At 36.8% G+C, this 27,784-nt stretch overlaps 3 protein-coding genes and 1 pseudogene across 8 annotated transcripts; 2 read left to right on the top strand and 2 right to left on the bottom strand.

The window, feature by feature from the left end:
• Positions 1-10,930: 10,930 nt before the first annotated feature.
• Positions 10,931-12,360, top strand: LOC126599542 (ethylene-responsive transcription factor ERF061-like). Its single transcript, XM_050265936.1, has one exon. It carries the CDS (start codon positions 11,217-11,219, stop codon positions 12,192-12,194), a length of 978 nt encoding a protein of 325 aa, XP_050121893.1. The 5' UTR covers positions 10,931-11,216; the 3' UTR covers positions 12,195-12,360.
• Positions 12,361-12,875: 515 nt separating this feature from the next.
• Positions 12,876-18,080, bottom strand: LOC126599541 (uncharacterized). Of its 6 annotated transcripts, none has more exons than XR_007615182.1 (17): positions 17,910-18,075; positions 17,176-17,309; positions 16,927-16,977; positions 16,660-16,835; positions 16,277-16,354; positions 16,058-16,169; positions 15,906-15,990; positions 15,747-15,815; positions 15,611-15,658; positions 15,414-15,532; positions 15,203-15,324; positions 14,983-15,051; positions 14,746-14,803; positions 14,507-14,579; positions 13,689-13,737; positions 13,394-13,473; positions 12,876-13,126 (listed from the first exon to the last, which is right to left on the bottom strand). XR_007615182.1 is itself a non-coding variant. In XM_050265934.1 (16 exons), the coding sequence occupies exons 2-15, from the start codon at positions 17,291-17,293 to the stop codon at positions 13,731-13,733; spliced, it is 1,185 nt and encodes a 394-aa protein (XP_050121891.1). In that variant the 5' UTR covers positions 17,294-17,309; positions 17,910-18,076; the 3' UTR covers positions 12,876-13,126; positions 13,689-13,730. The 6 variants fall into 6 exon arrangements, 2 of the variants coding, with proteins under 2 accessions (XP_050121891.1, XP_050121892.1); XR_007615183.1 differs by lacking the exon at positions 17,910-18,075 and adding an exon at positions 17,785-17,895; XR_007615185.1 differs by lacking the exon at positions 15,747-15,815.
• A 232-nt stretch (positions 18,081-18,312) lies between these two features.
• Positions 18,313-19,979, top strand: LOC126599076 (probable polygalacturonase; annotated as a pseudogene).
• Positions 19,980-20,531: 552 nt separating this feature from the next.
• On the bottom strand, positions 20,532-21,538 carry LOC126599543 (uncharacterized). Its single transcript, XM_050265937.1, has one exon. It carries the CDS (start codon positions 21,496-21,498, stop codon positions 20,776-20,778), a length of 723 nt encoding a protein of 240 aa, XP_050121894.1. The 5' UTR covers positions 21,499-21,538; the 3' UTR covers positions 20,532-20,775.
• Positions 21,539-27,784: the final 6,246 nt, after the last annotated feature.

Raw genomic sequence — 27,784 nt, 5'->3', positions numbered from 1 at the left:
GCGACGCAGTGCCTACCTACGTCGCGCAAAGTAGCTTTGCGCGACGTAGGTAGGCACTGCGTCGTGCAAAGTAGCTTTGCGCGACGCAGGTCCTACGTCGCGCAAAGCTACTTTGCGCGACGTATCTTTGCGCGACGCAGGACCTACGTCGCGCAAAACTACTTTGCGCGACGTAGGTAGGCATTGCGTCGCGCAAACCCTTCCTTCACTGCCTTCGCGGGACGATTCTTGCGCGACGAAGGTACGTTTGGCTATTTTTTGGGCGATGTATTTTTGACTTTGCGCGACGACGGTCCTACGTCGCGCAAAGTCTTTTTTGTACTAGTGATGTGATGGTGTTGAACGCACTGTTAACTTCTATATATAAGTGATCACGGCCAAGGAAGGAATATGTCTCCGCCTCTGAGTTATAGAGCCTGAAGACAAGACTGCTAGTCACTATGAAGTTCAAATAAGGTTTGGCTTTCAATGTGTTGAACACTGAGTAACTAGGAACACCTCATTTCGCCAAGAATGCTAACGAGATGACCTCTTTCAACAAGGATTCAAGGACTCCTTGTCGAAAGAGACTTGGATAGATAGTCAGCTAAACTTGAAGCAGTGTTGTTATTACAAACTGAAGGTGCTTCTCCGTCGCCTGACTTTACAGCTCTAGTGTTGTTAATCCAAACTAAAGATGTCGCCGGCTGTCAACATAGTGCTGTTAATCCAAACTGAAAGTGTGTTGACGAAGTTAGAGAAGTTAGTGTTTTCTCAAAGGTTTGAGAGGGTTTTGTATAGAGCGAGAATTTGCGTAGGGTAGTTTTGTGTGTTGAGTTGAAGGTTCGTTGAATGTTGCAGAACCTCTTTTATTTATAGAAGTGATTTTTCGTGCTAATCACTTCATGCCGAAGTAGAGTCCCACCTGGATTATACCTTTTCAGCATTCCTTGATCCAATATCACACCATTCTCAGGACTTGGCCACTCCAACTAGATCTAGGACTCTAAATCTATTCCATTTTTTGTATTCGATTCACTCATGATCTTGATCAACCATGAACCTTGATTCTTGGAATATTACGAATCCTATCAATGTTCATCTTGATCCTTGAAACAGTTTCACTCACATTAGAACTTAGCCAAACCATTCCAACCTGACTCCCGAAGAGTCCTTCACCTATTAGGATTCGACCATCCTATCTTGGACTAAACTAAAAAGTTTCAGAAACATGACATGGGCTGAAGTTCTCTGCTTTGTGTCAAGCCCACAACTATACTCGGCCCAAACCCAATATTTTGGGTCCAAACACTTGCATATAGAAGACTTTCTTGAATGGTTGTACGAGATTAAGAGATTCTTTGAGAGGATGAAGGTCCCAAAAACTTGGGCCACGTCCCAACTCTAGCTTAAACACTTCTAAACCCAATTTAGCTTTTGACTTGGTCTCTGTATGGTAGAGGGTTGAATCCAAGTTAGCTTAATTTGACTTTGGTCTACAATATGGTTGAAGGTTGAATCCAGCAGGCTTCTTGTTGATGCTCTCAAAGAAAATGACTTGGTCTTTTTCAAGATTACAGCGGTGAAGTAGGCCACACTAATGGTCTTTTATATTAGTCAACTTAATTACCCTAATTTGAGGGGTTTATTGTGATTAGAACAAGTAGCAATTTGAGCTCTTTAATGTGTAAACGCTAAAACAGGAGAATGGATTAAGGTCCAGAATCTTGGAATATTGTTGTTATCTCTCCAAATCATTCAAGTGCTAAATAATTGAGAAGCCCTAAAAGTCCACAGCTTCGGCCTCCAGATAGGTCTGATTGTAGGCACATTTAAATGTTCATAGTTGTTCTTCATTTTCTGGGAGGTTGGGTGGGGGGCTCTGAATACTCAGCTTAAAACATTTTACAAATAGCAATTGTCAAACCGACCAGGTCCACAACATACGATCATAGAAATAAAATTGAAAAAAAAAAATAGATAAACAAATAATTGAGTGGATTACCAAACCGACAATCCAGGCCAGCTCATCCCATGAAGGTTGGAACATGACAAGACACTGGTTTGTTCTCACTAGTGAATCATACGATATCAGATGTCGTCTAACATGAAGATCTTTGACTCAATTATCGTTCATCTAGATGAGGTTAGCTAGCTAGCAACAACTGATTATAATGCTAATGAAAGTCTTTTACATGCGCATGTGGATGATAATGACTTTCAACTGCTAATGTAATTAAGCTGGTCATACGTACAATGCGTCAACAATTGAGCACAAGCACCTAATTATATGTTTCTAACAACAGTTGTTTACGTGCGCATAGATGACTACCAATTGTCAATGAAAGTGGATCATACAATACAAGGGTTGAGCGCGCGAGCATCTAATTATGCTCCTAATAACGATAGTCGTTTACTAGCGCATGGATCATGATGAGTCGTTAATATAAGTGAATCATGCAAAACGTCAACGGTTGAGCGCGAGCGACTATTGCTAACACAACGATTGCTAGAATTATTCAAGGAATCAAAGAAAGTGAAATTAGGAGCCAATCAAAGTGTATGTTAACAGTGAAACAGTGCAGAAGTTGAAGAACTATTTTTATTTGTACTCTCATTAAATTGGCCGTAACATGTGATCATTTATATCTGGAATATGTCAAAGATTTGGAACAATTTAGGGCCCATGCAAGCCATTGATGCCCAAGGTGTTCGTAACTTGTAAGATAACTTGGTATATTTCATCTTCTTCGCATGACACAATATTGGCATAATATATTGAGCAATTCATTGGTGTTTCTGTGTATGAGAAATTTAAAAAAAAAAAAACCATTTATTGTGAAACCATTATCCCAATTTGAATTAATGCCATCATGGTAGACCCATAAAATGGAGTGATAACAATAAGTATTTATATATATATATATATATATATATATATATATGTCTTCAATTGTATTTCAAACCTCATATTTAAACAGAAAATATTAGGTCTGCTGATGCACTTTATACTTTATAGCAGCATCTCTCATTGTCATGTAATGCTTCTCTTTAGAGATTTTATTTTTCTTTTTAGCTACATGGAATAAAATTGAATTTAAATTTTATTTTAATCTTGACTCATCATCAATTCTTCTTCGATACCTAGTCCTAGCTAACGGATTTCTTTCCCAAATTACAAGTGGAACAATTGGATAATAAGATTAAGAAAGTATAAATTATCCATAAATTACACTTAAGACAACATGTGTGTTTCAATCTGAAGCTTGAAACCCCAATCATACAAGGTCCACAAGTAGAAGGATTTACATGAAATTAATACATAAAAATAACGGTGCTCTAAACCAGTCATCTTCATATGACGTCACGATAACCTTAAAAGTATAAAAGGTTTGACTCAAGTATGTGAATAGGCGGGAAGGAAACGGCGTCGTCGTCGTGGTTGCTGCGCTTATGAATTCACGAGACTCTGAGGATTTCTTCTTCTTCTTCTTTTTCCGGCAGAGAAATGGCAGTCTGACACGTAAAGCAGTGACAGTAAATTGTAGGGCCGTAGTTGTGACGTTTCGACCTCAGGAGACAGGGAACCAGTTGTGATAGAGTCGGCGTCGCCTGATTGCTTTACGACCAAGTCCGCATACTGCCAAAATACAACTTTTTGACGTTCGAGTTCTACAATTGCCCCTAGTGTTGTCCGTGAATCACTTTCTTATGCCCCTCTGATGAGCAAAGTCAAATCGCAGTCGACCAAATTGACCTCTGACGTGATGTTCAATCTAGACTTTTACATTACGAAAATAATCATTTAATTCCGCAGGGTTCTAATTAAATCCTTCTTATGATTCATGTCACTCGCCAATCCTTCTATTCATTCTTTGGTTAATGTATACAAGCGTTATACTCTGTTATTTACGTAATACATGAATGACTATCAACCGTTGATGCATGTGATTTTTACATGATAATTGAAATACATTAATCTGCTTATGAGATTATGTTCGGTAACAAAACACTATACTCCGTGATTCAATCATGTTTACAACACTGTTGGCCTAAGTATTAAGTTTTAAGAGAATCCTCATGAAATTATTTCATGCACTAAATTTATCTAAACTACAAAGATGAAATATTCAAATTTGTGTACAAAGAAAAAAGCACATCACTCTACTTAAGTTAACTAAAACACATTTTGCAATAAAGATATTATTTAAAAGATTTAGAATGAAAAGGAAGAACAAAATTTGAAAACTCAATCAATCGTGGTCACAAATTTCAAACCCTACAATCGAATGAGTTGAAAGATAATTATCACTATATGCATGTTAGGTTTTCCCCGCATGTGTAACACACCTTCATTTGGTTAATAACACACAAAAAAAATAGGTAAACTTTTTGGGGTTGGAGGGGGAACCTTTAAAAATGTGAAAGACGAAGACAGAAAGATCTCTTTAGAGCATTTTGAATAACATAGGTAATTGAGTAGGTAAATTTATTTTGATGAGCCATGTAGGTAAAAATTAGCTCCAATCTTATAAACAATTGTGTTTACAAAATTTGCTTACTCTCTCAAAGTAGTCAATGTTGCCTACATACCATGAGTAGGCAAACCGGACTCCATATTTCTTTTATGTAAAATATTTTATGCGGAGAAAAATGACTAATTTTGCCTATTTGAATTACTTAATTCATTGGAGTGACAAACTTTATTATAAGGTAATTAATAAGGTAACATGACACGTTAGTCTTTATATTACAATTTGTTATGTTTTTCTTGCCTAAATCAACATGAAAGATCGAGAAATCGAATAAGTAGAAGTACTATTTGGGATTTGACGTGTGAGGATTAGTTAGATTTTGGTTCACATGCAAATAGATAAGCTTTTTTTTATTTTTTTTATTTTCTTCCTTTTCAACTTTGGGGCCATTGAAGAAGATGGGAGGTGGTGTAGTTTCACGAGCTTTTACCTTCAAAAGGACAACCGACAACCGACAACCCTCCATCACCTTTTCAATAATACCTTTTTTTTTAATGCCCTTTATGAGGTGACGATGGTGTGGTGTATCCACACCCTCTCTTTTACCGTTTTACGTTTCACATATTTATTTTATTTTGATCATCGGATCGAATAAATTCTAAAAAATTAATATAAAATGTGTCAAAAGTGAAAAAAAAAAAAAAAAAAAAACATATGTGAACAACACAACCCGTAATGATATACCTACCTTTTCTTATTATTCCAAAATGTCCATATGAAATTTTGAAGAATTAAGAAATCATTCAGTCAGTCGTTGATTGTTATTTGTCATGGGCTTTGCCTCCCTTTGGAACCGAAAAATCTCTCTCTCGTTAATATTATTGGAAGAAGATGACTCATTAGGCTTTGGTTATGTGGCAGTAATATTACATGCTTATACAAGTTGCCTTTATCAATTTGTTGATTCTAGCAATTACAAAACTTACATGGCAAGCATGCCGATTAGCTATAAGTTAACCATGTCATCTCTGTAAATGCGAACATGCCAACTCTCAACCAAGCTCGTTTGAGAGAGTAGAATAGATGTGGTAGTGGTTATGTCAAGTGCGCTGGTGACTTCTGCACTTCAGCGACTACAGCCGAGGAAGGAATGTGTATCGACCTTATTAGATTTTGGCACTTGAAGACAAGGTTGCCTAATTCACTGCAAATTTCAAGATCTCCTGCACCAGGTTTGGCTAACTCGAATAAATTTGTGAGAATATAGGTGCGCCGAATTGGTATCAGGGTGTAAAAGCAAAGGTACACAAAGGAGATGAATGTCCTTATGGTGAACATGATTCAGTCGTTTGAATGCCGAACTACAAAATGCACCTAAGAGTAACCAGTTATAGAACACTTCACTTTGCTGGGAAGTTAATGAAGTGACATCTTTGGGCAAAAAATTAAGAATTATTCACCTATCGAGATTTGGATAGATAACCAACCAACCTAGAAGCACTGTTGGTTGCTTGTCCAAACTAAAGGTGCTCATATGCTGCTTGATTCTATGGCTTAAGTGCTGTTTACTTACCCAAACTGAAGGTGTCGCTGGTTCAACACAATGTTGTTTACTTATCCAAACTGAAACTGTGTTGACATGAGAGTAAGGATAATTAATGTTTTTCTCAGGGTGTGAGAAGGGTTTCGCGTAAAGCATTTGAGCTGTATATTGAGTTAAATGAGTTTTCCATGTTGCAAAACCTCTTCTATTTATAGGAGGGACCTCATAGTAAACATGTATGCGGAGGTAGAGGCATGTTAGGATTGTTTGTGCATGGGCGTTTACCTGAATATTCTCTCTTTACCTCTTTAATCCCTTCCTTAGCATAAACTCACCTTTATCCAATCTTAACGTCTTTGATTCAAATCAAGATTCTGAATCTAGTCCCTTTATGCAATTAATTCATCTTTATCTGATCAGGATGAATTCTGATTCTTAAAATAAATCGCACCTAGCCAAAGCATATTCTGATCTATGGCAATTTTTTATTGAGGACTCGACCGAGCCATGCTTAAACTTAATATTTTCACAGTCCTAATCCTATAAGGACTCGGTCGAATTAGTCTTCTCTTGGTTTGAAAGTCCATTGGCTTGCATAATTATTACTATCGAGGATTATGGCTTTTTAACTTGGTAACCCATTCTCGGCCCACACTGTTATTTCAGGCCCAAACACAATCACTATTTTGTAATACTTTTCTTTCTTGAATTTACAATCAATGTTTAATTCTTAATTTACAACAATTGATTTATAAAAGGGAAGCGTAGAATGTTTTTAACTAACTGTCACTAGATCAAACGACATCCCCATTTGGTCTAGTGACTTTTTTTTGTCTCAATTCTAAGGAAAAATTACGTCGTTAGGTAATTATCACCTGTTTATGCATATAAAACTTGTTGTGACTCTTATATGACGGAATTTTGATAACCACATATACTTTGAAAGTGAAATTCATTGATAAGGAAACCCATTGTTCTTTGTACTTCTAGTCACTAAGTCAATTAATAGACATATGACCAACTTTTGTTTCCCTTTTATTTGCTATGGGTAGACATGAAGATAAGAAAATGAGTTATCATCTTCCATGTTGTAGTTCCCAACTCCTAAGGGCTACACATTCAAAAAGTTTGTTTGTACAAATTTGTGAAACAAAGGTATAGTCATATGCATAAATCAATTCAATTTGCAATGACACATAAAGATTCCCATTAGGGTTGATTGAGAATACAGTAAATTGAAAAGGTGTACGGAAATGTTAGGTTTACTTACAAGACAACCCAATCTCTTAGTGGATTTTGCAGACTTTCAGCTGCACCACAAGATTTCCTATAAAATCTAAGAAAAACTAATGAAAATAATTTGAAAACTTTGAGTTTTAATGATAAGGACAAGGGTAAAGTGAATAGTATCATGATTGATTTTTTAGTGTAAAAATGTGGTTTTTCGTTAAAGTGAACAGTGCCAGCTTTTCGTTAAAGTTCCCTAAAATCTATACCTACCTTCCAACATTTATTTTTTACCCCCCTTTTTCTTCTATCAACTTAGAAATTACCCCTCAAATTTTGTAAACCTCAATTTATGTAACAACTTTTAAGGATCAACAAAATTTGAACCTAATTTTGTTGATTAAGACATTGAAAGTATCAATGTTGGCAATTAAAATAAAGGGGTGTGATATCCACACACCATATTTTACTTCTCACACACCTTTTTTATTTTCGGTCGTCGGATGAGATGAATTGAAGAAGATCAATGGACAGAAATCATCAAGGGGTGTGTGAGAAGTAAAACAATGTGTGTAGATAGCACACCCCAAAATAAAAAGGTCCAACCATTATTCAAGTTAACAATTTTATGGTACTTTACTTTCTTATGATTTCATGCCCTAATGATCATACTATATATAGGTTTTTTTAGTTAAAATGGTCCATGAGATTTGCATAACTCTTACTTTGGTCTCTGAGATTTGATATCAATAAAAGTGGTCCCTGAGTTTGTCCACCATCAATTATTTTGGTCATTCCATGACAATTTTGTTAAATAAGAATCAAAATGACAAAATACCTCAATTTAATAAACAAGGGGCTAAAATGATTTGATAAAAATAGAGAGCATCTTTGCCATTTAATCCTTATTTACTAAAGATTTTTTTATGGAAAGACTAAAATGATTGATGATGGACAAACTTATGGACCACTTCTATCGATTCAAATCTTAGGGATCAAAGCTATGAGTTATGCCAATCTCAGAGACCAAAACTTGTAGTTATGATAATCTCAAAGACCATTTTGGCTGAAAAGCTTGCTCTATATATAATACTATTGAATATTAACTGACATTCTCTAGAAATTGTGTAATAATTCTATCGAAGTGGGTTTTTTGGGTGCTATTGAGAAGCTCTTTACAAACATACCTTTTCGAAATTAGGATAAGTACAATTTTCTTAGAGCACAAAACCTTCATGTCAGAGAATGTAGTTAGGAATCCACATCAGGTTAGATTAAACTAATCTTGTGAGAAGGAAAAAGCAAAGATTGAAGACGACTGATTGAGCTTATCATGTAAAAAAAGTAATGAAGTAGACTTTACTCCTTATACCCATATTGTCTAATATCTGATAAAAAATAGATAACTAGGATGGTGTTCGGATATTCTTGATGAGAGATTCTAAAGTAGTTGTTAACGTGTGTACTAATAACGCCAATAATTCGATACATGCAAACTTTACTGTAAATTTTACATACATCAACAATTAATAACTATATTAATGTAGACAATCGTAAAACTAATATATATATATATATATATATATATATATATATATATATTTATTTATTTATTCTGTTTCAAACCTAGCTGCAAGCTAAGCAGGGCACACATGCACGAGAGAGACTTCTCCACATGCACAACTTGTTAGAAGTGAAAGGATCAATTCCAAACCCACCCTAATTATTGCTTAGTATTAGAAGCTTAGGAATTGGATCAAACTTCCCTATTTGACATTATCCTACTATTAATCCAAAACGTCAAATGGTATCACGAGGTGTAAGTAAGTCATTCATCCATCTTCACATACACAACTATTCATTTGAAGTGATGATCAAGTGGATCAAGCTCCAAACTCTTATAGTTAATGTTAGAAAGCTTGGAAATGAATCAAACTTCCTAACATATAGAATGTTATATTAATGGTTCAAAATTGTTACAGTAGTGATATTTTAAAGTGTAGTAAATCCTTCCTGATACGCGCAACTCGTTTGAAGGGAATGGGATCAAACTACAAACCCTAGTAATCGCTTAAGGTAAGAATCTTTTCCTAGTTAGCCGATCCAGCTTTGAATATTGACAGATATGATTAAGCTTTATATGAAAAGGGATGATCATCAATCAGCAATATATTTAGCATTGATGATGGAAAGGCGAAATCTTTGTGCAGTTGGATTGGGATTGGGAGGGAGAAGACAGAAGACGCGTGGCAGAAAAAAGTTATTGAAGGTGTGGACTTTAATAGAAGAGCTGATTGTCTGAACTGTGTATAATAATAAATCGATAAATTAGCTTTTGAAGAGAAAGAGGGGACCAGACCGAGTAAGTGAGTGAGTGAAAGTGAAACCACCGTCGGTATAACAAACAACTCACTCACTTTCCCCACAACGTTGCATTTGCAGATACAGTTCAATTACACCTTTTGGGAGTTCTAGATCCTGCTTGCAATTACAATATCACCCTTTATCCCTTCTCCCTTGCCATAATTTTTGCACTTGTGTGTTTGATAGCCTTTCGTTTGTCTTTTCAATTTTCAATTTTCATTCCTTCCTAAGCAAATTCAATACAAATAAAACTCAATGACCATGGGTTACGACTCACCATTGTGAGAATTATACTAAAACGATGTGAATCAAGTTATCACAATTCTTCACGAATAAAGCTAACAATCTCATATTTCGTGTTAGCAACTTTTTGATATATGAATAGGTGTCTAGACAAATTATGTGCTGCCTCTGATCAAAAAGTAAATTTTAAAATTTTTAACGGTTGTTGAATCCCAAAAGCTTAATATGTTAAGGTCCAAGCCAATTGTATTTTAAGCTAAACATGCTCAAAAGAGAAATTTGGGAATGCACAAGAAAGTGAAAACAAAGAAATAAGGAAGGGAACTCTTATTCTTCAACCGAGCAAATGAACTAAACCACTAGAGAAAGGTTATGAGGAGAAACTATGCCGGGTTCGAAAGCCATTTTTGGCCTCATGTACTCGCTATTGTCAAGCTTTTAAGGCTTTTAAGTGATGAGATCAACTTAACACTTTTCTTCACGTGCATTTGTAGTCTCATTTTTTGCGTACATGACATTGATACAATGTTAGACCATTGCTAAAAGAATTTAAGTTGTTAATTAATGAGCTAATAATGTATACCAAATCGACAATAATTAGTATTCAATACATAATTTTGCGATTGTATAGGGAAATGAAAGTAAGAAAATATACAAAGAAGTTCTTCTTCTTCAACTCAACAAATATTCTTCAACTATCACTCCATCCTTATTATTAAAAAATATTATTCTTCATCCCTCAACAAATGAATTAAACCAAAAGTAAAGAAAGAACAAAAATTTCTTAACAGAAATTTGGCTCACTTTCCACGCAAAAGGCAATATAGTCATATTCAAAAAGTGGGTTGAGAGTAAAATTGGACAGAGAAACGATTAGGAGGCTCTTTCAAAGTGCTTTATATACTCTTTATCAACTCACAGTTTAATATTAATTTATAAGTTAATATTATAAAATATTACGTAAAAAACATGATGATGTTATAAAGAGTCATAAAAGTCTACTTTTGAGTCTCCTAATCATTTCTGTGGACGAAATTTCCTGTTAAAAATCCCAGCAAAACATTACACGCTGCAGCTATAAATAGCAACACCATTCATCCTTTCAGCATAGTAAATTCACAAGTCTTGCCCCAAACTCCACCAACAAAACAAATCTCACTCCTCCTCTCTCACAGACCCAAAAGCTTCTCCCTTTGAGCTCTCATCTTTGATATTTTCTGATCCATATATTTTTGTCGGATCATTTTCCTTGTTCTCCATCTCAAAAATTTCGTTTTTTGTTCTGAACTTTTAGGAAAGGGACTTATTTGCAGTGCCCTGTTTCCTACACATTGATAATATTTCAGAACACTCTGTTTCAATTTTGTTTATTTTCCCAGAAAATCATGGACATAATGCATGAAAACAACCTTGCTTTTGGGTTCACAGACGCCATTGACATCCGATCTTCTCTCTCAAATCTCATACTAACAAGCTCCACAAACACCCTGGACTCGATTTTCTCTCACTGCCCTCAAACACTCGCCGCCGCCGTAACAACCACCACCAGCGGCAGTTCTGTATCTGAGCCGCTGGGCTCATCAGTTTACCTCCGCCAGAGAGACCTCCTCCAGAAGTTCTGCGACGAAGGCCGAGCAAAAGTAAACACCACGGCCTCGCGCTCTTTTGCGACGAACCCATTTCAGAGTTCGGTTTGTTCTTCGACTACTTACATGGCTCCATGCAAGAAGAAGCTCTACAGGGGAGTACGGCAGAGGCATTGGGGCAAATGGGTCGCCGAGATCAGACTCCCTCAGAACAGAATGAGAGTCTGGCTCGGCACCTACGACACCGCGGAAGCCGCCGCCTACGCTTACGACCGGGCGGCCTACAAGCTCCGCGGAGAGTACGCGAAGTTGAATTTCCCCAATCTCAAGGACCCGAACAATTTGGGTTTTGGCGACGGGTCTAGACTGAACGCTGTGAAAAACTCCGTGGATGCGAAAATCCAAGCTATTTGTCAGAAGGTGAAGAGAGAAAGAGCAAAGAAGAATGTGAAGAAGAGCAGCTCTTCAGTTGGTGGTGATGGGAGTTTCCCTGAGAACGGGAAGGTTGTGAAGATGGTATCCTCGCCGTCGTCCTCATCGTCGCCTTTGGTCGATGGCGAAGGTTTTGGTCACGAAATGGTGTCATTAACGCCCACGCCCACCGTGTCCGAGGACGGGGTTTGGAGGAGTGAGAACCCGCCGCCGTCTGTGTCAACAGAGTTTCAAATGGGGATGGCGGAGTTGGGAATGGGAGAGAAGTCGGAATTTGAGGGGTGTTCACTTGCCAAAATGCCTTCATTTGATCCAGAGTTGATTTGGGAAGTTCTTGCTATTTAGAAAGAGGATTTTGATTTGGGAAATCTGGTTTTTATATTAATTTTCCCTTAATTTTATCAACGGATTTTTGTCACAACCCGTGTCTTATGTTTTATCAAGTCATCAGTTTGGTCCTTCATGTTTAAAGCTCATCAGTTCATCCTCTATCAATAAATTCGCTCATCAATGTGGTGTCATTATTTTTCGTTAAATACTCTGTTAGTTTGCCTACATGTCACATGTATGGCCCCCTTCCAACCACTCTTATGGTGGCATGTAAATCAAATTAAAAACAGTGAAAAATTATCTTAAAAAACAAAGGTAAACTTTTAATACATTTGATGGTATCTAAGCAGTACTACTTATATGTCTTGTTTTTGTGTAGCTTTAGTATTTAGAGTTTTTAAGTGTAAATTGGTAGTTTATTACAAGATGAGCTATCTGAATATGTTTTTCTTGTTTTAAACTATGGGTGGTTATCCTTATGGGTTCTTTTGGGGGCTATATTTGGAGAGGTTTTGTTATGTAACTGGGGTCCGGGTGTCATAGAGAATCGGGATGAGAGATGGCGAACGGGCCTAAGGGACCTTGAGTTGTTAATTATGTACGTTTACCTATCAATTAGACGATTAATGAATTTTAAAGATCATTTCCTACTAGTGTAACTCTCCATGCATAAATAATCATGTCATAGAACAGATCTTGTATTGATAACGCGGATATCTATATTGATTAAAATGAAATGTTATTGACGGCTTATAAACACGAAATTTACATTGAGTAGCGCTCTTTGTTAAAATCCTAATTGTCTATTGAAATTATAATTTCAACATCAACTAGATCCATGAAAGTTGGACATTCACAACATGAATTGATAGCAGCAAACAGTTTTACCAATTAAAGGAGTTCTTCGACTGCTGCAGTTTAGCGTTATAGGAACTTTCCATCTCCTCCTGCAATAAAAAAAGCATATTCATACACACACATTAGAACTAATGCCGAAAAATTAAACTTTACGACTTAGTTGAATGCTGTATTCTACTCTAAAGAAGTAGCTCATTCAAGTAAAGAAATGGGGATAACACCATTTTCGCTTGACAGAGGTACAGTTCAGACTAATTCTCAAGAAAGCAAAGAGAATGGCAGCATTATAAGGTGATTCTGATTTATAGGTCATTTTTTTTTCAATAAAAGGAGAACTCTAATAGAATGTTATGTACCTTGCAAGATTTTAGCAGAGGCAGCAAAAACGACGATCTGAAAAACCTGATTGATTTCCCGAGTGACGTTCTGTCCCATTCTGTGATTCAGGAAAAGATACATGATACCATCAATCATAAAAGAAAACATTTTCCATTTTAGTGCAGGTTCACCTGCAGTGAACATTTTCCTACTCACTAATCATACATGATGCAATCACCCAACTGCCCAATGTTTCTGAGAGGTATGAACCCCTATGCTAAATCAGATGCGATGTCAAATAAAATGAAAGATAAGCGGTGTTACTTGACGCACCATTATCACCTTCTGCTCTCAAACCGCCAATGTTGAGTTGTTCTAAAAGCTGCATTCAAAATAATCATGTAAGAATCCAAAAACTAAAAGACAATGAATTGCATAGCAATAAAAAATCAGCTCATATGGCATTTACAAAATAAAAGGCATGTACAACATCCTTTTGGATGCTTGGAAATGTTGCACATTAACTTGACAGCCTTAGCAAGTATGCATAAAGAAGGCAGCTAGCTAATGAATCGTGCAGTAGAACAGAAATCATAATTTTATGAGTATGGAATGTTATATAGCCAAAAATTCGTTGCTCAATTAAGATTAAAATTGAACTAGAACTCATATTTCCCAACACCCTAAACCAGGCTATTTTTCAATATCTGGATCAATCATTCATAAAGATTGAAATAGCAAGGAGGGTGTTGCCGAAATGATTAGACCAACCATGTTATATGCACGTGGTGCTAGGCACCTAGGTTGCAACATGTCCATAGGATGAAAATAGCTGGATTGCAGATGTAAAGATACTTAAGTGATAATACAAACAAAAGATACAATTAGAAATATATGCATTCATAAAACGGAGAAGTGGTATCAATTGAACATATTAATAGGGGAAAATTGTTTAAAGAGGTTTTGAACACGTACAACAACCTAGAAATGCAGATGTTTGAAAGTATAACATTATTTCAAATCTACTATGTTACATGTTGAATTTGTGAAAAGTTTGACAAAAAAAAAAGAACAGAATCTCCCACAAGAACATATGGCCACAAGAAAATATGCAAGCAGAGAAGGAAAGTGTACATGTAGCAGATACTTACAGTGGAAAGGTTGGTACTGCAGCAGGATCAAAGTCCTCACAATGATTTGGATCAATTGGAACACAAACACGACCTGAAACAAAATAATAAAATAGAGCATCATTAAGAATATCCAGATGCATAGTAATTATTAATTGGGGGAAGCATAAAAAGTGGTTGAATGCCTGAAAAAATTCAAGAAATACAACTAACCATATCCGATACCACCCAAAAAATGAAAGAGTGCCCCGGGGACTAACCTGTTTTTGGGTGTACACAGAAAGGTGCCTTTAACAAATGGTTCATGTGTTTCGAAACCTGCCATATACAGATACATTGCAAGAGAGAATACTTCAGCATATATTTCTGAAGTAGATCGTTTATACTCATTACATAGTATCCAGTGTAGGATCAGAGAAGGATGTATATACTAAAAACTAGTCACTAGTTATTGAATAAAAGGAGGCAGTAAAAGAAAGTGGGGATGTTGTGCAAACCTCCATGTCAAGACTAGGGTAGGTAAAAGAGAACACAATCTCTTCAACCCACCTACGCAGACCTTGCACCTTAAACAATAAATGATATCAAGAGAAATTAAGTACAGAAGAGGTTAAACTACAATTTAAAACATCAAAATCCTATAAAAAAAGACTAGAACTATTGCCACAGGACAATGTACTTTAGGACTTAGACTCACAAACATCTGCTACTTTGTACCTTAGATTTTCCAGATTGCAACATAGTATTTAGCTGCTCCCATCGAACAACATTAATGTCTTCTTTTGAACCGGGGGTTTGTCTCTTCTCTTGCCACCTTCCACGAAGCTCAGAAGTAATAGCTGGAAGGATAAATAAAGTACTATAACTCGACCATCATTCCAGGATAGGGCATAGAGATGCATAGGCGATGAAAAGAAACATCGAATACATTGATCAGGATCGGGAATCATATCTAAGATCTTTTCATATCTCTCCTCAGTTGAAAATATCTTTTGACTCAAAAGCAATTTCTTAAAGAACTCTGTAAGAACTCCAGTATAAGATCTCCTGCAGGAATGACTAGGTCTTAGTGGAAGCAACAAATGGTTCAGTATTAGAAAGTCAATAATGCATGCGACAACTTACGCAAGGAACAGATGGAGAGCAAGACCGGGAAAAGAAACCTTTTTCTGACTGTTTTCATTTCACTGAACAATAATATAGAATCAAAACCCTTCACAAAAATGTATACCGTATAAGATCTCTCAAAACCCAAATGTACTTTAAACAGTGATCCACCTTATAGACACAAAAATAGTCAGCAATAGCTGCTCTCTGTTCATTTGTGAGCCTGCAGAAAAATGATCATAATTGGAGTTTCATGACATATCTTAAGAACCTAAGAAATGGAAGTATAGATTACAGCTGTTCAGAGAATTACCTTCTTGCTTTCCCATCACAAACCCAGCAATGAACTCCACGTCTACCACTATATACCCAGAGAATGTGACTGAAACCAAAGTCATCTGCAGAAAATAGATTTACAAAATTGCAACCACACATACATCAGATGACAATTAACAAAGTTCCTACCTCTAAGGGCTGTATCAATCACTTTAATAGCAATTGTCATAAGTGGCCAGCACTCCAAGCAAACGTCAGCTCCTGAACAGCAGTACCTCACATCATCGTAGTCAGACATATCCTGTTGGAGAAAACCCAGTCAAACATGTTATACAACAGTAACAGTATAAAGTTCAGTTAGATTGTGATATTGACAATTTTCAAAGTTTAAGTGGTTGATTAGCTTACTATATCGAAAATCAGTTCCCTCTCCACTGGGGTGAAAACATTATCGCCACTCTGAGCATATGCGTGCCTCTTTGCAGGCTGCAAATACAAAAGGTTAGAACTGAAATGAGAGATATGGTGGTAAAAGGTAATCACACACCCAATCATAGGTAAATTAAAATCAACAAAGAAACCATGGATTGAAATTGTCTCCGATCTATAATTATGCACTGTTTAATTACATTTCTAAAGTTTTTCCTTTTTTTTATATTTGCATGATTCAATGAATAATTTTAGTCAATATTGCCATTACGAAATAGTTGGGTGGGAAGAGCGGCATTATTGTACATACACTGAAAAAGTTCAAGCCACATCACATTTGGTTTAGAAACAAGAAAACTTACATCAACACCGTACACAGGCCCAACATCTATTTTGACTGGACACTTTTCTTTGACAGAACTTTCAAGCTCAGGCACAGAGTTGAAGGACTGGAACCGCAGATAGACATCATTTTCCTGTGTGAAAGAGAACTCTCTCCGGCTAAAGTAAGACTGGTCACACGCAGGATGCTTCCCATCTGCAAATCAGCAGTCAGATTACACATTCACAGTAGGGACAATGTTCAGTGTGTAGATCAGGGACCTGGTTGATTAAGATATATGGCTTACCATTTCCATAGGACATCCATTTAAAAATATCTGCATATGGAAAGAGTTTTCCTGCCACAAATAACACTTTCTTTGAGGGGAAGATTACTGATATCTTGTTACACAGATTAAAGAAATCAGTTGCTAATATCTAGTTCTAAGTTCTAACTCATTGGTTACTTTATAACTATCAATCAAACTGATTCAACAAGCTGAAGTGGTAATCCTAATAACATTTGAATAGAATAATAAAATTAAAAAAGGGTTTACCATAGTAAACTTTGAGATAATGAGAATTAAATCCATCAGGAACAACATTGCCTTGCTTCTGTTCATATTCTACAATCATTATGCCGTCGCTGCCTTTGGAAACTTGGTCTCCGATCATGTTTGAGTAGATTTACCTGCGTTCCATGCCCAATTAACATTGTCAATTGTCCCAAATTCATAGATTTAACATGTAACTACTAAACCCTAACCTGATAGCACTGGAAAATTGTACAAATTTACAGCATTTTAGTGACACACCCATAAAGCATAAATCGAAGTATCTATATAAAATCATAAATTTAAGTGTCACGTATTGGATGAGTTGAAATTTCTGCATTTCTAGGTTAATTGGATCGAAATTCTAACAACACGTAATTGCTTCAAAGCTATTAGATGGAAACCCTAATTCTCTGTTTGGTTGTCGAGAAAATGTCAAGGGACGATTTCTCAAAATTCAGAGAAACTACAATTCAAAAATAAGCCGGTGAAATAATCGATTCCCCTAATTCCCTAACCCCAACAATGAAATTATACAAAATTAACATTTCAACAAGAACGAAAAAAGGGCTCAAATTTAAAAACCCAGGATCATAAAGAAACAAAATTCACATTATAGTTGACAGTAAGCATCACAAAGATGTTCGTCGAGACTGAATTTTCCTCGAGCTTTCTCGGCAACCAAACAAAAAGTCGAATTAAAAACAAAATTGAAATTAAATGAAAGCTGCTCATACCTTGGAGAGAGCCCAGTGAGGGATGACGGGAAGGGGAGGGAAGAGAGAGAAAGTGGCCCTAGGGGAAGGGGAAACTTAGGCGGGGAAAAAGGTTAAAGGCGATACTTGGCGGGAAAGAAGATAAGGGAGTACGTAGTCCTGTGCACCTAAATTTATAGCCCCAAAAGTCCAAAATTTATATAAGCCCAAAAGTCCGCTCCAAGTTTCCTTTGTAACCCCCGGAACTTCTTCGTAGTGAAGTCGATCCACTGTCCAAATTTTACAAGATTCAGCGACATTTTTTTTTAGCCTATGGATCTTGTAAACCGAGAAAATTCGGGGTTTTTATTTTTAGATTGGAATCTAGGGTATAATTCAATGACAGACCATGACATTCGCAATGCACCTCTTAAAAAAACATAGAATGACTAATGTATTTGGTCCTATCTGACCCACGTTGGTCCTATCTGGCATGAGAACAGTCTTAGTGAGGCAGCTGTTATTTAGTCCTATCTAACTCTCTTCATGAATAGATGCTTTAGGATACTAGGAATTGGCCGTTGATTGCTCCGTTGCCATCTTATGGAAGAGGGAGGGAGCTCCCTGGAGGAAGGTATATAAGCTTTATCCATGGAGATGGAGTTCGTGGGGGTTGACTCAGCTTCTAGTTCTCGTTTTATAGATACCTTATATCTACTGCATTATTCCTTCTTCAGGTAAGAATGGAACGATTGATGGCCAAGGCAAAGAACTCTTCAGTGTAGACGAAGTCTCATCGAATTCATGAACTCCAATAGCATTATCATTTCCAAGTGATTTTTCAGAACTCTCCCCTTGGGAACATTTACCCGAGTATTGCACGTAACAGCCAAACATGGAATTTGGTTTTGCATTTTTTACACCTAAAGATTGGTCTTGTGTATGTTCTTATTTCGGATAGCTTGCCTGCTTAGCGCTCCACGTTTGCGCCAACTAGCTAAGTCTTAATTCAAGCTCAACTCTTCTGCATCCTGTTTTCCTTAACTTCCCGTATAGTGCCGCTTGGTACTGACCTAATGCACCTTCTGCAAGGATTGTAAAGTTGTTGAGCTCTAACTTTAGGCTGATGCATTCTTTCTCCTCTGCAGCAACGTTGTTGTCCGCTATGTCACAATATTGGCTCCATCGGACTCTCCCAACACCGATGGAGTAGATCCTGGTACATGCGAATTTTCTAAGCAAGCCACATCTTGTTCTCTGGGAAAAAGATAACTGCTGCTAGATTAAAGAGAGGTCGCATAATGTTGAAAATTTAGTATATTAACTTGCATGAATTGGCATGCGTCATTACTTCTCTATTCGAATTATCTATAAATTCTGTAGATAATGCCATGACAGGATTAGTTGTGGAAATCACAAACGGTCTATCTTCCTCTATTTAAAGTGGGAAGCCTTTGTGTTCATGATATATATGTTTGTATTCATTTGTGCAGATTCAAGCTCTAATGTCTGCATAGAGGACTCCTACATATCCACTGGAGAGGATCTCGTGGCTGTAAAGAGTGGATGGGATGAGTATGGGATCGCTTATGGTCGCCCAAGTTTTGACATTACCATCCGTCGGATTAGAGGATCATCCCAGTTTGCTGGAATTGCAGTCGGAAGTGAAACCTCTGGTGGAGTGGAGAATGTCCTGGCAGAACACATAAACCGTTACAACATGGGAGTTGGCATCAATATAAAAACAAACATCGGTCGTGGAGGGTTTATAAGAAGCATCACCGTGTCAGACATGTACATGGAAAAAGTACGAAAGGGAGTAAAGATAGCAGGAGATGTTGGAGACCATCCGGATGAAAAATGCAACCAAAACGCTTTCCCAATCGTGACGGGCATCACGTTGAAGGACATCTGGAGCGTGCAGGTTCAGCAGGCCGGTTTACTCCTGGGCCTGAATTTTACCGGAATCTGCCTCTGCAAGATCAACCTCCACGGTGTGACGGGATCAAGAAATGCCTTATGGTTAGCGGGGCTGCACATCTTGTAACCCCCTTGCAATGCTCGGAATTGAGCGGTGCCCAGAAAACAGCTTCATGTTCTAACTACTCCTAAAGGGTTAAATGTAAACTCGTCCTCTCTGTTCTCCCAAAGCTACTACTCAGCTCCGTAATTTTTTTTCTTTTTCGCACTATACAGAGAAAGGACAATTCTATTGCTTATATTTGGGAGGATTTGGATCCTCTCGTGGACCGTTGAATGTCCACAAAAATTCAACGACTACAAACAAGAAGCTTCTAAAAGCTATAATAATTATAGCCGTTGGATAAAAATCCAACGGTTCACGAATACTGATGAGGAGAATCCTGACCAGTTGGCTCGAAGAGGATCCAAATCCGAATGAAGTTGCCTTGAAGAGGATCCAAATCCGAAAGAAAACAAATCATTCGCTCGCTAAAATGATCACTTTTCAGTATTTAGTCGTTGTGTCATCAGGATTTGATTTTGAACTACCTCCTTTATCACCGAGCAGTCATTTAGGGGCCTTAGCTGGTGATCCGGGCTGTTTCCCTCTCGACGATGAAGCTTATCCCCCATTGTCTCACCTGTTATTTTATTTGCAAGACGATCGTTTCAAGCAAAATTCCGATATACTTAGAGAACCAATAATCTCAAACAAAATTCAAATTCATCAAGTACAAATACATAAACACAATCTACTCATACTCAATACAAATACAAACACAAACACAAACAAATACATACATACATACATACATACGATTATGAGTTTACGAACATAAACACGATTCAACATCTCTCATGGATGCAAAGTTCTTTACATAAACTAGAAGTAAGCATAAAAAGATAGATTAGATTGATATGTGGGATCAATCAATGGTTTCAAAGCTCAAAAGTGGCTCAAGAACTTGCGGAACTTCCTCATCAAACCGCCCTCATGCTCATGCTTGTGCTCTCTAAACGGCTTCTCCATTCCTTCGAATCCTTCGCGGCGGTCTTGGTCGTGGTCATGGTGGTGGCGGTGGTGGTGATGGTGATGCGGCCTCTCCAATTCCATTTCTTCCTCATGCCTGAACGGGAACCTAGGCCCACCGTGGCGGAAATTGACCCACCTAGCGGGGATCTGTCGCTCTCCACCGCGAAACGCCGGATCGAATCCCATGTTGTCCCCGGACGCCATGATCATATCGTTGCCGTACGAAACAGACTCGCCCTCGCGATGTTCGCGCTCGCCTCCGTGAAAGCGCGGGGTCCAGGGGCGGCGGCCGTGGCCGCATGGGCGGCCGTGACGGAAAGACAACGGGAAGGGGCGCCTGGGGAAATGGCGGTTGACGGGGCGGAAGCTGAAGACGGTCAACGGGACGGTCTCGATGGTCGACTCTTCCTTTGGTAAGATGGTGGCGCCGGTTGCGGACTCGGTGTCGGGTTTCTCGCTAGGCAAGAGGATGGTGGTGGTGGTGGGGGTTTTGCGCTTGGGATTGGATTCGGGTAACTTGACGTCGGCTGGATCGCGGGCTTTGATTTCGTTGGCGGGTAGATCGGAGGAGGTGTGAGCGCGGGAGAAGGCGAAGAGGAAGAAGAGAGCGGCGAGGCTGAGGAGGAGCTTGGCCATTTTGGAAAATGTTGTGTGAATGGAAGAAAACAAGCGGTTGGTAGTGTATATATATTTGGAAGTTGCAGTATTTGGGGCAGATGGGGCAGGTGGGAAGTTGACTATTTGAGTGAGGGAAAGCCGGAAAGGAGTGAAAGGCGGGCAACGGGCAGATGGGTGACCGGCCACGTGATTGGAGGAGGAGGTTGCCGGTAAGTTTGGGTTGAGATCAAAATATAAAATATTGATATTATCCCGATATTTTCATCGAAAATTTTGAGTTTTTGGACTACCGATATTTCCGATATCATCGATATTTTAGATCTTGATAGGAATTCTATGTAGTACTAAGTCACTCATATATCTTACCATGCAATGTATAAAGTGTAAAATATTATACTAATTCATTATATATAAATGATTATAGTGTGTTTAAACTTCTTTTATTAATTACTACATATTTTCCACTCACAATGTTTGTCAGCTCGCTATATAATCAACTTAAATCAGTTAAATCCATCATACAATGCATTTCCTTCCAATTTTTTATGATAAACTAATAAATAGTTGACTAAATAAACATCCTACAAAGTTTTAATAAAAATTTCCAAGTTTTTCTTACAATTTCCGTGGTTTTTATTCAATTTTTATCGATATTGATAATATCCCAATATTTCCATCGAAATTTCCGTGTTTTTAGACTACCGATATTTCCAATATGATCGATATTTTATACCTAGTTGATAATAGGTGAGCCTTAGGTTGGCGTGGGGGGATAGTGATTCGACTAGGTTGACTTGGAAAATGCGAATCAAATTCCACCCGCCCCTAATACAACAATTTACAAGAGGCTTCTAGGTATTAATCTAAACTACTTTATTAATAAAATCCAACTTCATATCGTTTCTATAAAAAAAAATAAAAAATAAAAAATAAAAAAATCTAAAGTAGTTAATCAAAATTCTATAAAATTACCATTCTAACTCCCTCATCAAAACTGAACAAAAATAAAAACATGGGCAATTTAGTAATATTACATGAATATAAATTTGTTATTTTTACACCAATCTACAGTCAAATGAGCATATCATGCCATATTTAAAAATTAAAATAAAATAAGATAAAAAAAATAAAGAACATACCCACATTAAAAGAAACTGGCCATCACTGTCCCAACTTTCATAATTGATTTGTTTTAGAATTTTAAAAACTAATCACACTACGTAATAAAAATCAAAATGGAATAAAATTGTTCACACACAATATGTGTGGGCATTTGCTATGTTAATGAAAAATACTTCAAGTACCAAACTATAGAAGAAACGCCTAAATCCAATTTGAGTTGCTTGCATGTTTTTGGTTTTTGTTTTCAATCTTTAGTTTTTAATTTTTGCTTTTTCAGCTTGTATTTTTTGAAAACTACAATCTTCTTTGGTTATTATTTAAAAAAATGAAATCAAAAAGGTGAAAACTCAAGAAAGAGTAATGGTTACCAAATAAGATTTTAGTTTTCAGATTTGAAAAAAAAAAAGTGAAAAATAGAAAACGAAATGTTATCAAACAGTCCCTAAATTATAGAAGGCTATCCATTTTTATCTAAATTTGCTACATGTAACTCAAAAGATACCACTTTATTCCATGAAACTCAAAATTGTCTCGCTTTGACTTGTGAACTCTCTCTTCTTTCTAAAACTTATAGGCCACCTCTTAAAACATGTGGGACTCAACACCCAATAAGACTATGTCACATGTGCAATAATTTTGGCTATAAATCTTCATTATGCAATACTCAGAGAATATTTAGTTTAAAAGAAGTTAAAGAGATGAAGAAAAAAGAAATTGATTAGCCTAGTGCATCCAAATCAAACTCACATAAGAAATTAACAGATCTAAGTCAATGTAGAGCGAAATTTGAGTTTTATAAAGACGACTTTTTAGTTTGAGGGGGCAAAATGAAATCAAAATTGAGTTCCAAATAGAAAAGTGGAGTGAACTTTGAGTATCAAGGAATAAAGTGGCAACTTTTGAGTAACAGAAAGCAAAATATAATTAAAATCAAATTCCAATAAGTGTAGCTAAAAATAAGCATTATAAGAATATAAATCTGTAGCCATTTAGTACTACAGTCTAATGGTATTCCTCTTCACTAGTAAGTGAGAGGTTTTAGGTTCAATTCTTGCCAAAGGCAAATTTGAACCACAATATTGCTAGCCCATTGTGAGGTTGAACCCACCTCCCCATAGTATAGATAATATCGATTGTTAAAAAAAAAAAAGAATATAAATCTCTAATTGTCAATATTAGAACTAGGAAAAATTAGTATCCGGTCTCTAGTTACTAATGTTCATTGACTGAAACCTCATAAGTTTTCAGATTTTGATCAAAGTCCCTAGCATTAATGCAATACTGAATTTACATATCAGTTACTTAATTTTTAAAATAAAAATTAATAATTGATTTAGGATTTTAATCTCACACCTTTATTGAACTCCTAACTAATTTTCAATTCAAAACATTTCCAAAATAAAAAAAAAAATATTAGAATAAGTTTGTACCCCTTAATTTTTTATAAAAAGGTTTCCAAGTTTTTTAATATTATATGTACCCATTTATGTAATTTTTCAATTTTTTAATCTTAAAATCTGCCAATTCTTAAATATACCAATTTGTTGTATGTAAAATGTACCTTTTAAACTTATATGAGTACATTCTTTTTCTTAATTTGAGAATGTATACATGCCAAGTTTAATAAAAAAAATTTACTAATGTTATTAAGCCTAATATCTTTTATTTTGTGTGGTTTTGAAGAATGTACCCATATTTTGGTACAATAATTTTTTTGTTAATTTAGATGAATGTACCCATGTTTATACACATACATATATATATATATATATATCTATACACACACAATATATTGGAGAGTATAATTTATATTTTTATTGTTACATCCCACATCGACCAATAGAGAGGGGGTGATGTGCTTTATATGTACATACCCACCTCCTATAGCATGAGGCCTTTTAGGAACTCACTAGTTTCGGATTCCATCGGAACTCCGAAGTTAAGCGACTTTGGGTGAGAGCAATCCTAGGATGGGTGACCCACTAGGAAGTTTTCGTGTGAGTTCCCAAAAACAAAACCCTGAGGGCGTGGCTGGGGCCTAAAGCGGACAATATCGTGCTGAAGTGGAGTCGAGACTGGGATGTGGCAGAATGGGATCAGAGCCACTTTGCCGTTCGGTCTGAGTATGTCGATAAGGACTTCAGGCCCCTAAGGGGGGGTGGATTGTTACATCCCACATCGACCAACAGAGAGGGGGTGATGTGCCTTATATGTACATGCCTACCTCCTATAGCACGAGGTTTTTTGGGAACTCACTAGCTTCGGATTCCATCGGAACTCCGAAGCTAAGCGAGTTCGGGCGAGAGCAATCCTAGGATGGGTGACCTACTGGGAAGTTTTTGTGTGAGTTCCCAGAAACAAAATCGTGAGAGTGTGGCCGAGGCCCAAAACAAGCAATATCGTGCTATGACGGAGTCAAGACTGGGATGTGACATTAATAATTTTAATCCACAAATTATGGGTTTTTTTAATTTAAAATCTCATTAATACAAACAACTATAAATTTCAATTTTTAATTTAAAAAATATAGTAACCTACATAGAAATACATTATCACATTAATTTTAGGAATTTCGATCAAACTTTAAAAACCAACAAGATTTCAGTAAAAGAATATTGATAATTAGAGATTGCATTCAAAGTGTTCCTTATAACTAAAACAAATTCTATGCATATGAAAACAACATATGAAAACAAAGAAACATCCTACATATATCTGTCGTTTGTATAACAACATGGGAGAAGGGGGTATATTAGTAAATCTGGGTGGCGGGTGTTGGAAGTGCATCAGAAATGACGTCACACAGGACGTGTATAAGAAGGGAGAAAATGAGTTAAGGTTGACCAGGATTGTGGGACGGTGACTTTAAAGCGGGAGACAGACATGAGACAGCCACATGCAAACCGCTATTTTAAGTTGCGATTGCTACGTGGCATCAGTTTATGTATTTTCTACTCCTTAGCCGAATCTGGATCCTCGCCGAATCTTCTTTGTGAGGATTCTGGGGATCTATGAACCATATTCGTTCATCGTACATCGTGTGGTCATAAATTATTTTAAATATTTTTATTTAAAATTAAATACAAACAGTACTTGACAAAAACTGATCGCACGATGTATAATGAACAAATATGATTTACGAATCCTCAAAATTCTCACCAAAAAATTTGGAGAGGATCATGTTCGTTCTTAGTCATCCCAAATACCTGTTATTATTTTATGGAAAATCTTTATTAATTGTGAGTCTATTGCCACATAATACTATAATTTAAGAGTTTTTTTTCCTTCCCCTTCTAAGTTAAATGTCTTCAATTTGTATATCTTGAATAATGAGTCTGAAACTAATTATATTCTCTTCGCATCTTTGTACATAGAAAGAAATTCAATTTTCTATAACTTTTGAGATTTTTTTCTTAGTACAACGGTATATTTTATACTAAAAGGAGGGAGAGTTCAACTAAGCCACACAATGTGCAACTTAATTTGGTATCGAATTTGCCATTCATGAGATTTGAACCTAATATCTCTCACTTACAAATGAAAAAGAATACCACCAAACCAGACTAGATCGTAGTACTGAGTGACTATCACTTGTGAGATTTTAGGCTAAAGAAACTATGCAGGACATGGCCATTTGAAGCTCAATGATTTTCAAGGTTTTGGGCAACGTTGTCCCAAACCCAACTCCATAAATTTTGGGTGATCTTGTTCCCTTTGCTGAAGACATTTTGGGCTTAAACAACATATCATATTTTAATGAATACTAGCATATGCCTACACTCTTTGTGTGTATGAACATTTTTTATTTTTATTTTTAAATGGGAATGAGAGAGGGAGAGAAAAAACGTGGGTGGGAGTGGGAGATTTTTGTTTATATATTTTTTTAATAATAAATATCTTAACATCACCTATAAGTAAGACTTTAATAAAAAATAATAGGCTGATTAGTCTTTGTAATGTGATTTATAAGATGTGCTCAAAGGTTCTTACTAACCGACTAAAGGTCATTCTTCCACAAATTATTTCACCGTCACAAAGTGCCTTTATACCAGGAAGGCTAATCTTTGATAATTGTTTGGTAGCCTCGAAGATTGCACATTATATGCATAGAAAGAATAATGGATGGAATGGGGTTATAGCGTTGAAGTTAGATATCAGTAAAGCCTATGATCGTATTGAATGGAGTTTCTTGGAGCAAATTATGAGAAGGTTGGGTTTTGTGGAGTAATGGATACAATGGATAATGATGTGTGTGTCTATGGTATCTTATTCGTTCAAGTTGAATGGGAGCCTGTGGGGTTAGTATATACGAAACGGGGAATTCGTCAAGGAGATCCGTTATCACCATTTCTATTTGTCTTACGTGCGGAGGGTTTATCGGCTTTATTTGATTCATGGGAAGCACAAGGTCGAATTCAAGGGGTTCAGGTATGTAAGGGAGCTCCAAGTGTTCATCATTTGCTATTTGCGGATGATAGCTTTATTTTTGCCAGGAGTTCTTTGCAGGAGTGTTTGTAGGTGAATGAGTTATTGCGTACATATGAAAGGGCGTATGGGCAAACGGTCAACCTCTCTAAAAGTAGTGCTGTGTTTAGAAGGAATCTTACGGAGATGGATGCACAATTGTTGGCTGACTGCCTAGGGATGGAACAGGTGGAGTATCACGACATATATCTTGGCCTATCAATGTTCATTGGTAGGTCCAAGAAAGATGCATTTGCTTATATTAAAGATCGGTTATGGAAAAAATTGCACGGTTGGCGAGGTTCGTTGTTGAGCAGCGCAGGTAAAGAAATCTTGATAAAAGCAATTGCTCAGGCAGTGCCATTGTATACGATGCAGACATTCATGCTACCAAAATCCTTTTATGATGAGCTAAACTAAATGGTGGCGCATTTTTGGTGGGGAAGAGAAGGAGGAAAACGAAGAATACATTGGGTAAAATGGCAACGGTTGTGTAAGCCGAAAAGTGAAGGTGGATTGGGGTTTAAAGACTTATATGCATTCAACCTTGCTTTGCTTGCTAAGCAAAGGTAGAGATTATTACAACAGCCTAATTCTCTTATGGCAAGAATTTTTAAAGCCTTGTATTACCCTACCTCTAAGTTCTTACAGGCTCCAGTTAAACCTAATTCCTCATACTGTTGGTGTAATGTGGCGGCATCTAAGTCTATTATTTGTT

Source organism: Malus sylvestris, chromosome 14, assembly GCF_916048215.2.
Source record: "Malus sylvestris chromosome 14, drMalSylv7.2, whole genome shotgun sequence".
Classification (NCBI taxonomy): Eukaryota; Viridiplantae; Streptophyta; class Magnoliopsida; order Rosales; family Rosaceae; genus Malus; species Malus sylvestris.
Note: the sequence above shows the minus strand (reverse complement) of the source record. Positions and strands in the feature narration are given on the sequence as shown.

What these genes read in the sequence shown, in the direction of transcription:
- LOC126599542 (XM_050265936.1), top strand. Translation starts at nt 11,217, where the DNA reads ATGGACATAATGCATGAAAACAACCTTGCTTTTGGGTTCACAGACGCC.
- LOC126599541 (XM_050265934.1), bottom strand. Translation starts at nt 17,293, where the DNA reads ATGATCGGAGACCAAGTTTCCAAAGGCAGCGACGGCATAATGATTGTA. An exon ending in TGTGATGGGAAAGCAAGAAG is followed by an intron (nt 15,816 to 15,905) that starts GTAATTCTCTGA and finishes ATTTTTCTGCAG; the next exon opens with GCTCACAAATGAACAGAGAG. An exon ending in ACCCTAGTCTTGACATGGAG is followed by an intron (nt 14,804 to 14,982) that starts GTTTGCACAACA and finishes TGTATATGGCAG; the next exon opens with GTTTCGAAACACATGAACCA.
- LOC126599543 (XM_050265937.1), bottom strand. Translation starts at nt 21,498, where the DNA reads ATGGCCAAGCTCCTCCTCAGCCTCGCCGCTCTCTTCTTCCTCTTCGCC.